This window comes from Pelophylax lessonae (assembly GCF_965119305.1).
Source record: "Pelophylax lessonae genome assembly, chromosome: 13".
NCBI lineage: Eukaryota > Metazoa > Chordata > Amphibia > Anura > Ranidae > Pelophylax > Pelophylax lessonae.
Window position 1 is genome coordinate 17578224 of NC_138780.1, and position 15048 is coordinate 17593271.

At 44.3% G+C, this 15048-nt stretch overlaps 1 protein-coding gene across 1 annotated transcript; it reads right to left on the minus strand.

The window, feature by feature from the left end:
- Positions 1-1080: 1080 nt before the first annotated feature.
- On the minus strand, positions 1081-14422 carry LOC309569098 (Fc receptor-like protein 2; the record flags this gene model as incomplete). The annotated part of the gene is made up of 6 exons (XM_082274862.1): positions 14363-14422; positions 10763-11044; positions 9499-9780; positions 7099-7380; positions 4339-4617; positions 1081-1259 (listed from the first exon to the last, which is right to left on the minus strand). Exons 2-6 carry the CDS (start codon positions 10983-10985, stop codon positions 1081-1083), a joined length of 1245 nt encoding a protein of 414 aa, XP_082130988.1. The 5' UTR covers positions 10986-11044; positions 14363-14422.
- Between the last annotated feature and the right edge of the window lie 626 nt (positions 14423-15048).

A 15048-nucleotide genomic window follows, 5' to 3' on the forward strand; every position in this document is an offset into this window, starting at 1 on the left:
CAGTTAAAATAAGAAGAATATTTTTCTTGCAATGTTCACCTGCAATACAAAAATTTCCTCCACAGTACTTATTATGATAAATGTCCTCAGTCAGATGGCCAACATCTGTCCAGTGTTAATTTTGGCAGCAAATTTCAATTTAGTTTTAGTCTTAGTCTTAGGACTAAAATGGCATTTTAGTTTTAGTCCTATTTTAGTCTTCTGCAAGTGTTTTAGTTTTAGTCGTATTTAGTCGACTAAAACTCCAGTATATTTTAGTCGACTAAAACGCCCTACATTTTAGTCGACTAAAACTCATTTTAGTCATCTATAATCAAATGGGTGTAGTTCAATTGTAATTTGTAATGCATTATTTAAGCATTTCTCTACAATTTCCAAACTCATTATATACTACTGCTGGTCCTGGAGTGAAAAATCTAATATGTTATTATTTATGCTTTGAGCATGTACCAGTGTTAATTTTTGGCAGCAAATTTCGATTTAGTTTTAGTTAGTCTTTTGACTAAAATGCCATTTTAGTTTTAGTCTTATTTTAGTCTTAAGACTAAAATGCCATTTTAGTTTTAGTCGTATTTTAGTCATCTGAATTGTGTTAGTCGACGAAAACGTTTTAGTCGGTTTTAGTCGACGAAATTAACACTGCATCTGTCAACCCTCTTCCTCTGAGCCCAGGCCATCCCGGACATACCCACAATCTGTGACAGGACAGCGAAAGGAGAGAAGGGAGAAGCAGCACAGTGATGAGCTCCTCTCTCTGTCACTCTGCTTTCCCCCTATCAGCATGCTTCATGTCAGCAAATGAACTCATTTTCTCCATGTGCTGCTCTTCCTCTTACACTCGAGCCCTGCTGTACAGGGGCTTTAAGAGGCTGATATCAAGTCACATTCAGGTACTTATGCTGTTTGAATCTAAAAAATACTTTTTTAATGTATTTATGACAATGGAGCTGCATTAATTGGTGTATTTTATGTCTGCCAGGAAGTCATCTTAAATAAACCTGCTAAACCATCGTGGCTTCTATCTCCAACTTCTTTCCCATAACCTCCTGTTACTGACAACAGATGGTTGGTGCCATAGGGTCATCTATATGACAATTGGTTTTCTTCCATTCTCTCCTTAGCATCTTTGTCATCTTTCGTTTTGGCCAATCTCGCAATCTTCATGTGACAGCAGAAAAAAAAGGCCACCAAAAGTAAAAAGATCCCAGATGCCAACAGTCTAATTTTGTTCTGTAATGTGTAATCCAGATCCCTGTCACCTAAAAAGAATTAAAAAAGAGCATATGAAATATCTATCACCATCAACAAAAATTAGTGGCAAGGAAAACAAATTTTTAGCATGATAGATTAGTGGTCATCACTATTAGCATTAAGCTTTAAAGTGCAGGGGGGCAGTTCTAACAATTACCTCCATTTTCCTTCATGTATATTGTACTGCATATGGGTAACATAGGAGATATGCCAGCTTCTGATTTCTCTATCTACCTCTGCTTGAATAGAGCGGGTTTAGAACTATTATCAGGTTTTACTGCTTTGACAGACCCAACCAGGACAGGGCTTTTGGAGAGTACTAGGGGCAAGCCTTCTACCCACCAATTATGGCCCATGGAGAGAGCAGATCATTCCATAATGACAATAACCTAATGGACTCTGAGAGCAAAGCTTGGATTACTTCTCTGAAAAAGGACAATAGCGCTTCCCTTCTGGAGTGGATAGAAAGGTGTAATAATAATCCTGTACAGTTTAATGATCAGAGAAAATATGGTGTCCCTCATACAGACTGGGTTGCAGAGGCTCCTTAATTCGGGACAGAAATATTTATCAACAATATCATTTAAGAAATAATTCAACCTTTTAAGACTACTGAAATATTGTACGAGTTTGTCTCAGTTGTAAACTGTTGCTGAATAGTATGAGGTGGGATGGGGTTTGTTATGTGTTTATAGGTCTCTCCCGTTGTGTGCATTCACATTGTTAATCAAGTTAATTGAGTCACCTATTGTTTCTGTCTGTTGGCTAACTTGGCTTAGTCTTGAAAGATATCTAAGATTGGATTTGCCTTTGTGTCAGCTCTATCTCTTTTATCTAAAATTGTGTGATGTTTTGGGTAAATATTTGGTTTTGTTGTTCATGTTGTGACTGACCTATTTTGAAGTGTATAAAAACCTGTATTTCTCTTCAATAAAGAGCCATTCCTTTGGATTTTACCTCAACATCTTGTCTGTGTACGATGCTTGGGGTAACAGGGCTAGTATTAGCTCTCGGTCTGCTGGAATGGTTCCGTGGGCAGGAGGTATTGTTTGGCGGAAGCATCTAATCAGGGTGCCAAGTGGTTGCGTCACAACTGCCATCAGAGGCTGCTCGAGAGATCCCTTCAATCTCTATGGTGCCCCCAGTTGCCCACTTGCCCCCACTATGTACAATATAGGATTTATAGCTCTGCATTGTACATGATGACATTGAGGCACCAACCACAGAATGTAGGTTTGGAGAGAAGGGGCAAAGCTAGACCCAGCCAGAGTGTGCAATGGGATGAGTAAACCTGCCTATTTCCTGTAACCCCTAGATATGAGTATTTAGCCCAAGTAGTGCAGGGGGGCCTCACAGCAAGGGTCGATTTATTTCTGTTTTCTGGAGTTGGGTCTTAAGTTAAGTAGGGAAATGCTAGAACCTCTGTCAGACTACCCTTTCCCAAAGGTATAGCAACACACGGGACATCCAGCAAGGTATAAGGACCACCCCTGCATCCCTGTACCTTTAAGGGGTGGGCTCCCTCTAGGCACACCTGCCCTTAATCTATCCAACTGCTATATACTGTATGTGCTCCAATTTGGGAGACTCTCAAAATTATAGAGTTAGGACCGCAATAAACTGGGGTGCCTTGATGTGGCCACTGCCGCTTACACATATGTTTACAAATGTGTGTGACTAAACCCCATGTTTTTAGCAAGAACTGTTAGACACGACCAATTTTGTTTTGTTGCAGGCTGGCTGGTAAGTGAGTTGAGAAATGTTGTTTGTTTTTGATGTGTGCTGCCCTTTCATGTGCTCCTTGCTGAACCTAGTTATGTAGTGGTGTGCCCCTTTATCCAGATGCAGGTGCAAGTCCCTTTAACTCAATTCCCCACAACCCTCTGGGCTCCCAGCATCCCCTGAGTTCCAGGACACGCCCAGGGAGTATAAATGACAGCTCCACCCAGCTTCCTGTGCTCAGAGAGATCATGCCTGATGGGGCAGCAGTCACTGGGCAAGTGAGCTGTCCCCAGGTGCTGGGTCCTCATCTGATCAGTCTGGTGTGTGGGCCACCAGCAGTGAGCAAAACAGCACGCAGCATCTATCCAAGCCCCAGTCACTTGAGAGAACTCTGTTACAGTCCATGTGGAGAAGCTGTCCAAGCAGTGGGGTGGTCCTACCTACGGCCCCCAGAGCCTCCTGACCAAAGTCAGCATCAGCAGTGCCTGTGTGAAGTCTGTGCCAGCAGGAAATCCCTCAGCTCAGTCTGCTGAATAAACGATTAACATCTTGGGACACGTGAGATTTCTCTAGCTCTCTATCCTATCAGTAAACTGAACTCAGAGCACTCTGCTGCCATCCAGTGGCCATTCGTAGAATTGTTTTCATATGTTTTATGCCTGTTTCCCCAATCCTCATGTTGCCTTTTTCTACTGCAAACCCCTGTTCATACGATCTCCTGTGTAATCTAAGTTGATTTTCATTGTTCAGTAAAGTAGAAATTGCACATCACCACTGGTCTGATCATTTGGCTGATACCATTACATAACAGTTATAGGTTGGAGTGGTTGCAATTTGTTTGTAGCTTGTGTACTGGTACGGGTACGCACAGAATATCTTCAGCTGCCATTGTGCCCTTGTTGGATGTCCTGTGCAGTCCTGTACCTTTAAGGAGGGGTGGGTTGAGCAGGACGGCGGGGGAAAGAATTCTGTCATCTTCCTCGGCACCCTATGATCCTACCTCCGTTTAGACATTCCTGGGGATATGGTGAGTCAGTGTGGGGCAAAAACATTGATGTTCAGATAATTATGCCCCCGCTGTGAGCCCTGTAGTGCCACTGAGAGACGAAGCAGGATCAATGAGTGACCATCAAGCACAGAGTCCAACCATGCCCTCATTGTTCCCCTATTTCTATCTGGGCACTGTTGTTTCCCAATTTCCTACTAGGTACTACTGTTCGTTCCCACTCCAACTGGGCACTATTGTTCCTCCCAAACCCCCACTGGACCCCAATAAGTACTGGTTTTAGTTCATGAGAAAAGATCAGTAGATGTACATTAAACATATGTAAGCTTTTGATTTTTTTCCATAATTGAAAAACTCACCTCCTATCTGGACAAAGACTTCCTCACTCTTCTTAGAAATGTTGGATGCAGATCTCACTTCACAAGAATAATTCCCAGAATCCTCCAGCTGAGTAGATCGGATACCATACTTATCAAATAAACTGAATTCCTGAACGTTCCACCCATCTCTGTAGAAGGCAAACCGCAGTTCTGTCCTCTGTCTGAACGGACTCAGACGTGTGTCACATGTCAGGGTCACATTGGTACCGTCTAAGATTTTGATAGTGCTTACATTTACCACTGGGGTGAAAAACAGCTCTAAAAACAAAAAAATGAGTAAAAACATTCAGTGGAATTTTGTTGAAATGTGTCTGTCTTCAATTAATATCAATATATTTTACTGAAATTGACCAATAAACATGCAAAAGGTGCAGGCAGATTGAATTTTATATAGTATAGTGAGCCAGCAGCAGGTCCAGGTTGGCAAAATGATTAAATGTTTCTAGCTCGGTTCCTGGGCTTTTAGTCCTAGCCAGCCCACCTTTCCTTAAAAAGAGGGATGGCTGAGGTCCAGGAGTTCTGGGTTCTGGTGGGCTCAGTGAGTTCTAGCTGCTGAAGGAACCAGGGTTTTTGGAAGACATCCGAGCCGTGGACAAAACCGTTTTGGACTCTCACCTCATGGAGGTATGCCTGGGCCACTGCACTATTCTAGTTAGGATTAGGGGACGTTGTTCATATAAAACTGTTCTGCCACATTTGTTCAGTTCAGTTACATTAACTGTTATGACTTTTATTAACTTTTACGAGTCTGGTCTGAAGTTATTCAAAGGGGTGCATTTTGGTTTTAGGCGTATCTAAAGAACCAGGGTCTGTAAAACACAAAGGGATATGGAGTAACACCACTACAAAAGGTTAACTCTGCAAGACAAAAGAGGAGGGTAGCTGCTATGCAGTGCTGTATTTTGGCCTAGGCCAACAAGGCCCAGGTCTAGGGCAGCACTTTTCAGGGGGGCAGCAAAAAAGCCCCCCCCCCCCTCCACCTGAGAATCTTTTTGGCCAGTTGTTGCTAGAGCTGCCTCCCGCACCCTCCTCCTCTCTTTTTCACCCACCCTCTTCCCTCTCTCTCATTCCCCCTCTCTCTCTCATCCCCCCCCCCTCTCTCTCTCTCCCATCCCCCCTCTCTCTCTCTCATCCCCCTTCTCTCTCTCTCTTATCCCCCTTCTCTCTCTCTCTCTCTCATCCCCCATCTCTCTCTCCCATCCCCCCTCTCTCTTGCTGTCATCCCCCCTCTCTCTCTCACCCCCCCTCTCTCTCTCATCCCCCTCTCTCTTTTACATCCCCTCTCTATCTCTCTCTCTCATCCCCCCTCTCTCTGTCCCTCATCCCCCCTCTCTCTCTCTCTCTCATCCCCCTCTCTCTCTCTCTCATCCCCCCCTCTCTCTCATCCCCCCTCTCTCTCTCTCATCCACCCCTCTCTCTCTCTCTCTCTCTCTCACCCCTCCTCTCTCTATCCCCCCTCTCTCTCTCTCACCCCCCCTCTCTCTCTCACGCCTCCCTCCCTCCCTCCCTCACCAACCCCCCTCTCTCTCCCACCCCCCTCTCGTGTAATATCAGGGGTTCATGCTGGGACATGTAGTCTTTAAATTTTGGAGGGAGTCACATCCCTTAAAAAGGAAGGAGTGGGGCAAGTTTATATAGGAGGCGCCCAATTTTAGTCTTGCCTAGGGCAGCACAAAATCAAAATACACCACTGCTGCTATGGGTTACCAAGTGAAGGAACAAGCTACAAGCAACCAGTCAGTAGGCATGGTAGCTGTTAAGGTGACAAGTCATCTGATAGCAAGGGGGTCGTTGTCTGGCTCCCTTATTAGTGGATGGTATTCAATGGCAACCAGATCCAAACCTGCGTTATGGAGATTTATGGCCTGGTTACGAGGTACGGGAAAAAAGGACTTAATGGGTGCATTCATGAGGCCCTCGCAAGGTGCTCAGGTTGACCCCATTCTGTTACTTTGAGTGAGGTAACAGAGGTACGCTGGACAGGTGGAGTGGGCGCAGGCTCAGTACGTCCCCCCTAATGCAAACATACAAGTTACAGTCTCTAGTGACATGGGACAAGTCACTTCTCAGAAAAACTCTATGAAGGCTCATCTCGGGAAAGCTCAGTCGGGAAACTCCCTTAATGTTAGATTCTTCACATGACCATGCAAATGGACCCCTCCCCCGCGCATGCGGAGGACGCAGATGACCCCGCCCACAAAGGCAATATTAGTTCTGGAGTCAATTAGGAGGCTTATTTCACAGAGTGTTCAAAACAAGTGAAATTGCAACCTATCCCTATAAATTTCTATTAGCGTAAAGGATAAATTCACTTTAAAACACATTTCACTTATCCTTTTTGCTCCTTTACCCTGACTTACCCTATCCTTCCTCTCCATAGACGCATAGATACTTACCTCAATTCAACGGCCAGTTTGTTTACAACCAGGACCTCAAATCTCCACTGTCCTAGCTGCGACTGTGCATTAGAGCTCCGAAGATTTCTATAGGAATGTCTGTGATAGTCTCCAGCCTCCAGACTTAGCCCCATAGAAGTCTAAGGTGCACTAATACTGAACTAGCCAAATACTGCTGAACCAGGCTAAGTTTGGATCAGTGTATGGCCAACTGCCAAGGGGGCAAAAAAGATAAATGTCGTCAAGTGCATACTGGGTGTCAATCTATAATTCTACACAGAATGACTTTTACCCTAAAGCTGGTGGTACATTTGTGATCTGTTCAGGAATAAATTATATTGACCTGTTATTGCAATATGGAGGAAGTAACTGCTCTTGTTCGCTGTGCCATTCAAAGCTCTCACATCACAGGAATAATTCCCAGAATCCTCCAGTTGGACGGACTGGATTCCATATTGATCGGATGAACTGAATTCCTGAACATTCTCTCCATCTCTGTAGAAAGCAAACCGCAGTTCTGTCCTCTGTCTGAGCGGACTGAGACTTGTGTTACAGGTAAGGATCATATGATCTCCTTCTACCGTATGATATTGGGTTCCTATGATTCTTGGATTCATGAACAGCTCTGCAGAGAAACAAAATCAAGAAGTAACATATAAATGCTTTTCTATGTAGAAATACAACAGGCGAAACCAGCATGCAATGGGACTTCTGACATAGGGTGAGGTGACCATGTAGAGCAGGGATCCTCAAACTATGGCCCTCCAGCTGTTGTATCTATGGAGGTGCAGCATTGTCAACCAAGGCTACTCTCCTGATTGGGACTACAAAATCCTTATCTCCTTTATATAGAAGGAAGTCACTGCCACCAGCCTCCACACCTAGGGACTGGTAAATTGCATTTACCGTTTTTGTTCTTAGGTTCAGATTAACTGTAAATGGTAGGGTTTGAAGGTTAAATGTTGAAGGACAGATTAGGAGTTAAATGTTTAAAGTTGTAGGTGGAGGGGGGGGGGGGTGGTAAGTGTTAACAGTGCTGGATTTAGACCTTGGAGGGGCCCAGGGCACTTCAAGCTCGGGGGGCCCCTCAACATAGAAATTAAATGATATGAGAAATAAAATAGTGAACTGAAATGAATGATAAAGCGCATTTGTTCCAAAAACAATATGTTAGGTTCAGGGGCGGCCCATGCATTGGGGGCACAGGCCCCCCCCCTATCCGTGCATCCGGCCCATTAATCTACATGCAGGGCGCTGGACACATGGATTCCAATGTTTTTTTTTTTTTTTAACGTGATTAGAGCCAGAGGCTCTAAACACAGAATTACCCAAATTGGAAGCTGTCCTCTTAGATTAAGTTCCTAAATTGAAGAAGCGCTTGAACCCTCGGGTAACCCATTTCCTACTCCCTGGATTCGATGAAACCTTACTACTCCCATAATATCTCCAGCTAACTTTCTTTATCCCAGTCTTGAGTCTGACATCACTCTCCTACCCTCTCCTAGGGGGGTCCCTTTGCCCACCCTCCCCTTTCCTCTTCCCCTCCCCTTACCCATCATCTGACCCCTCCCCAGCCTCTCCCTTTCCCCTTCTCTTGCTCCTTTCTACTCCCCTTATGAGTTTGTCCCTCGTCCTTCCCACTCCTTTCTCGCCTCTATCCTTATTTTTCTACCCCATGCAGCCTCCTTACCCTGGCATGAGCCTCTAGATAGGCATCCCCCTTAGTACACCCCACTGCCCTTCCCAACCTACAGTCTCACAGTACTCTTGTGCTCAGTGGTGGCCTGTCCATTGGGGGCGCAAGGGCGCCACACCCCCTATCCATGCGTCCGGCCCCCTAATCTACATGCAGGGCGCCGGACGCATGGATTCCAATGGGGGTTTTTTTTTTTTAAGCATGTGATTAGAGCCAGAGGCTCTAATAGGCTTCAAAAAGGATGGGCTCGGGGAGCAGAGCACTGCGCCCCGAGCCCACCCAGTTGTGGGACAATAGCGAATGGAAATTCACTATTATCACACTGATTCTCCTCCCAGCCAATCAGGAAGCGGCTCCTGAGGCCCATTCCCCCGATTTGCCGAAGGGAGAGGCCATGCTATTGGCCAAGAAGGAGGAGGGAGGAGACACAGGGGAAGCAGCTGCCACCGCTGCTGGGGGAAGCTGCCACTGCCGGGGGAAGCTGTCGCCGCAGCTGCCTGTCCTCCACGTCAGTCCAGGGTGAGTGAACCAGCAACGGCGGGGGGTGGTATGGCGTGCGAGCTGGTGTGGTCGGGGTGGGGGAGGGGGGGTATGGTGTGGTCCGTCTGACGCCCCCCCTGGCCCATGGAGCACCAGCCACCACTGCTTGTGCTATTTGGCATTGTCCCCTGTTGGGGTGCAAAACAGCTGCATCTGTTATCACAGGGCATCCTTCAGACCCCTGTGTAAATGCTAACCTCCTTATCCCCCCCCCCCCCGTTTTTATTTTCTCCCCTGACTATTAATATATTACTCCTGCCTAGAGCTTCAGCCTACCACTGTGTAGCTTTATAGAGGATTATCCTCGCCTAATGTTTGCTATGTACCCTCTTTTGACCCTGCAAGGTCTTTTCAATGCTTTGGCCTTTGTTATGTTGTACTTACTATACATATGCACCTTTTGCACTCTTACTTGTACCATTGTACTGAAACTTTTTGTTTCTTTCAATAAAATACTTAAACAAGAAATGGTATTCAATCCTATGGTTGGTCCTGTGGTTGACTCACCATTTATTTCGACCAGTATCTCCTGACTTCTCTTCGTCACACTGTAGGTTGCAGTTGTCACTTCACAGAAATATTTCCCAGAGTCCTTCACCTGAGCGGACTGAACTCCATATTGATTATATGAAGTGAATTCTTGAACCTTTTGTTCATCTTTGGCAAAAGCAAATTTCAGTTCTGTCCTCGGTCTGAGTGGACTGAGACTAGTGTCACACGTCAGGGTCATCTCATCACCTTCTACCACTGGATACGGGGACACTTTTATCTCTGGAATTTCATATAACTCTATAAAATAATGATATAGACAAATGATAATAGTAAATGTGCCTTTTGTATTGAAAACTACTGAGTGAAGAATTCAGGTCTCACCTGTACAAATTGGGCTGCTGCAGGTGTATTATTTTGCACAGAGTGCCCTATCACTGCCATAGGCATAAGTAGTACATCTGCGGCAGCACAGCCTTGTAAAGTTACTATAGCAGCCAGGGGGAATTTCTACATCTGTGCAGCCTACTGTAGGCTTTTTAGTGGAAGTGAAAAGCAGCCCGATCACTTCCACATGCTCCATGGTTCCCTAACCCATCCCCCCCCCCCCCCATGTGTCCTGGGTTTCCGCCACTGCTTCTGAACAGGGATGGTGGGTGGAGGCAGAGAGAGCAGGGAACGATCAACGATCTTCCATCTGCTGATCGTATCTGCACTGAATAAAGTCAGTGTAGCACCCTCCTAGTTAGGTAGGTGCTAGGTAAAGCATCTATTGCTCCTTCTGCTTATCAGGGGAGCCTGATCTATTTGGTTGCCTGTTGCATGTCTCCAGGTGTGATTTACTGGGTCTGAGGGAGTGTCTCCACTGAATCCAATGGGGGAGCTCGTTGGACAGTGGAGGAAACCCAGCCAATGACACATTAGCTTTTATGTGAGTCCCAGTGGGAGGGCATTCTTGCAATGCATCCTGGGATTGCTCGTAAAAGCTGAGGGGACATGTGACAGGGTGTCTTTGGCTGGAAGCAGAGTCCCAGGAGGAGGCTGATGGCTGTCTCTCCTCCTGCGTGTGTTGAAGGTGGTCTTAGGCAGTCGGCCTAGTGAACCAGGTGTGGAGCTGAGCTGCAGAGGATCCAGAGGAGCTGACAGTGGAGCTGCTGGCAGAGTCTCTCGGGAAAAACAGTGTCCATGAGTACCAAGATATTTGCCAAAGGGTCTGCTCAGGAAGGGGGGCCACTATAAGAAATGTTATTCAATCCTATGGTTGGTCCTGTGGTTGACTCACCATTTATTTCGACCAGTATCTCCTGACTTCTCTTCGTCACACTGTAGGTTGCAGTTGTCACTTCACAGAAATATTTCCCAGAGTCCTTCAACTGAGCGGACTGAACTCCATATTGATTATATGAAGTGAATTCTTGAACCTTTTGTCCATCTTTGGCAAAAGCAAATTTCAGTTCTGTCCTCGGTCTGAGAGGGCTGAGACTAGTGTCACATGTCAGGGTCATCTCATCACCTTCTACCACTGGATACGGGGACACTTTTATCTCCGGAATTTCATATAGCTCTATAAAATAATGATATAGACAAACGGTAATAGTAAGGTGCCTTTTGTATTGATCACTGAGTACAGAATTCAAATCGCACCTGTACAAACTGGACTGCTGCAGGTGTATTATTTTGCACAGACTGCCCTATCACTGCCATGGGCATAAGTAGTACATTTGCGGCAGCACAGCCTTGTAAAGTTACGATAGCAGCCAGGGGGTCTTTCTACATCTGTTCAGCCTACTGTTGGCTTTTTAGTGGAAGTGAAGGGCTTGCTTTCCAGTGAAAGTGAAAAGCAGCCCAATCACTACCACATGCTCCAAGGTGTCCTAAATCACCCCGCTCCCATGTGTCCTGGGTCACCCCAATCTCCTGAACAGGGATGGTGGGTGGAGGCAGAGAGAGCAGGGAACGATCAACGATCTTCCATCTGCTGATCATATCTGCAGTGAATAAAGTCAGAAACGACGAGCTACTCGTCACTTCTGGTTTTCGTAGTTGTCATTCCCTGGCCACTGTGGCTCAGGAAGAAGCTGATCAAAAACGGTCTGTGCTTGATCAGCTTCAGTGGGGTCCAGGGGTGAATTTAGATGTCTAATAGGCTCCTGATGTCTCCCAAAAGAAAACCTGCTATGTACACAATGCGATCACATGGGGAGCTTGTGACTAGTGATCGACTGGTATTGTTTTTTCATTGGCGATACCGATATTTTGGTCTTCGCATTTCGGTATCGGCCGATATCTGCCCATATTTTCGGACATTTAAAAAAAAAATATTTTTTAATTATTATTATTTTTTTTTTTTTTACAGTTACTGTTGTGGAGGGTTCTGGGGATCCCCCCCCCAAATGCCTCCTCTGCACTTAAAAGCATTCAAAACGCCAAGTTTGGATGTTTTGAATGCTGTCATATTTTTAATGTGGCACCGAGTACCTGAAAGTGATGTAATGACATCACTTCCGGGTTTTTACATGGAGACCCGATCAGAGCCGAATGCGGCTTTGATCAGGTCTTTGGCGGCCGTGCAGGCTGGTTGCCCGGGTCTACCGGTGGACGTTCCCTCCAGCTCCTTGTAATGACAGCCGAGCGGCTTCTCAGCCGCATCGGTTGTCATTACAAGACAGCCGACCATCGGCTATGGACGCCGGTACCGGGGTGATGCCTCTAGCTGCAGGCATCACTCCGGTACAGCACTTTCCCTAAATATTGGCAATATCGGTAACCTCAGGGGCCGATTCCGATATATCAGGGAAAGTGCAGATCGGCCCTCGGTATATCGGCTTTGACGATAATCGGTCGATCCCTACTTGTGACAGCAATAAAGTGTAGTGGAAAAAAAAAGTTTTTTACAATTAGTCGCAGTAAATCAATTTAAAAAAAAAAAACAAAACAAAAACAAACTAAAAAAAAAAATGTTTTTGAAGCCTATTGCCACTACATAAGAACATAAACATTTGCATCGGAGAGAGGAGCCCACCATTCTTTCTCCTTCGAGAAAAATAGGGGTAGGAAAATGGATGGATTTGAAAGTGCAAAGCATAAAATTTGCAAGTATAACATTTAAAAGAAATTAATTTTATTATTATACTAAATGTTAAAAACAGCTAACACATTTCCTGAAGAAGCCCCTACGTCTGGACGAAACGCGTAGATCCAGAATTACTCACATCTGTAATTGATTGTGCTTAGTGAGATACGCCATTTGGAGAAATGTATTCTTAAATGCGTTATCTCTTTTTAACATTTGGTATACTAATAACATTTATTTCTTTTAATTTTATACTTGCAAATTTTATGCCTGGCATTTTCAAATCCCTCTATTTTCCCACCCCTTTTTCTCTTTCGAAGAAAGAATGGTGGGCTCCTCTCTCCAATATTTAACTACTGAGGGATAGTGCCTTAATTGACTATCACATTGATGTAACAGAATCTCTCCCCATCCTCCCCCTTCACTTGTAAACATATTTATCGAGTGCGGCTACATTCAAAGACAATGATTGTACTGAGAACAGTAATCCCAGGGCCATCATTCAAGGTTAAAGCAGTAGTCCACACCGTCCATTATAAGAGCTGGGCCACGGCTGTGGCTCCCGGGAGTGACGTCACCACGGCCTTGCCATTCTAATGGCTGGAGCCAGTGAACCTGGAAGGAAGACTGGGTATAGATGGAATCAGCAGTGACTGTGCGCCACTGGGGGGATTTGCTTTAACATACAGTTACGTCCATATGTATTTGGACACAGGCACAATTTTCATACTTATTAGGTACCCCTGTTTAATTGCTTGGTAACACCAATCACATGGCAGCAGCTGAGTGCATTTGGGCATCTAGACGTGGTGAACCCACGGCTTCTCGGGACCGCGAGTGGGGGCGCCCACATGCCCATTGGCCACAGGGGAAGCTGATCTGTGGGTCTGGCTGCCGCGATTGCCGCCGGGCGTCCGCGATCGCTCCTCTTGGAGACAGAACAGCGGTCTGCTGTGTCTACATCGGAATACAAATTGGCCTAAAATGATGAAAATAAATTTGATTTTAAATTTTTTTTTTTTATTGGGAATTCGTTTTTTTTTTGTTTTTTCAGAATTGTCGCTGAATCGCTGCCATTACTAGTAAATAAATAAGTAAAAATGATATAAATCTTTCCCCGTAGTGTATAGACGCGATAACTTTTGCGCAAACCAATCAATATAGACTTATTGGGATTTTTTATCAAAAATATGTAGCAGAATACAAATTGGCTTAAAATGATGAAAAATATTTGATTTTTAATTTTTTTTTTGGGAATGTTAAATAGCAGAAAGTGAAAAATATAGTTATTTTTTTTTTTTTCAAAATTGTCGCTAAATCGCTGATCGCCGCCATTACTAGAAAAAAATGTAAGTAAATAAAAATAATATAAATCTTTCCCCTAGTTTGTAGACAAAGTAACTTTAGGGCAAACCAATCAAAATACGCTTATTGGGATTTTTTTTACCAAAAATATGCAGCAGAATACAAATTGGCTTAAAATGATGAAAAAAATTGATTTTTAGATATTTTTTTATTGGAAATGTTATAAAGCAGAAATTAAAAAAATATTGTTTGGGTTTTTTTTTACCAGAATTGTCGCTCTTTTTTTGTTTATAGCACAAAAAATAAAAATCGCACCGATGATCAAATACCACCAAATTAAAGCTCTATTTGTGGGGGAAAAAAATACATGATTTTTTTTTTAGGGTACAGCGTTGCACAACCATGCAATTGTCAGTTAAAATAACGCAGTGCCAAATCGCAAAAAAATGGCCTGGTCATTAAGGTCCAGAAGTGGTTAAAGCTTAGATATATCTCATGACTTACTTTGTATGTAGATGATAACTTCATCTTGTAAAGTTACATATGTATACAGAGGATATTCATCTGTACATTTGTATCTCCCGGAGTCTGTCATGTTTACGATTTCTACATATAATACGGGTGTGTATCTCTGGTCATGAAGTACAGAATTGTCCTTGTAAAAGGTTATAAAATTTGACTTGAGTCCAGAACGATGGTGACATCTCAGAGTCAGGTCATCCCCTTCATGGACATAGAGAGGAACACGCAGGACCACCGGGTCTGGAACACAGAGACACGTCACATGAGCAGATGAAGGTTACATGAGTAATAATATAGTATTGCTTCCACAACTAAATACATTTATAGTATAAGTATATAGAAGATACATATTCTGCTGACTCCCAATGGCTTCTCTTATCATGTACGTCTCATTTTTCAATTATTGTGAAATAAAGCAATTCTGTCACTAGGAAAAAAAAAGTAGGATAGAAGAATCCTGTAAAAGATGTCCAATACTTACCTGTCTGGCAGACAGTTTTATATTTCCAATTTCTCCACTGAATACTGTGGTTTCACCTGCCAGGTGCTATTTGTTGTATTGGCCAGCAGGGGGAAACCTAGAGTGCAGCAACTTGCACTACAGGAAAGATTTGGAAGTTTTAGATAGCAGTGACAGGTGCTATGTGTTGTTATGGCCAGCAGGGGGA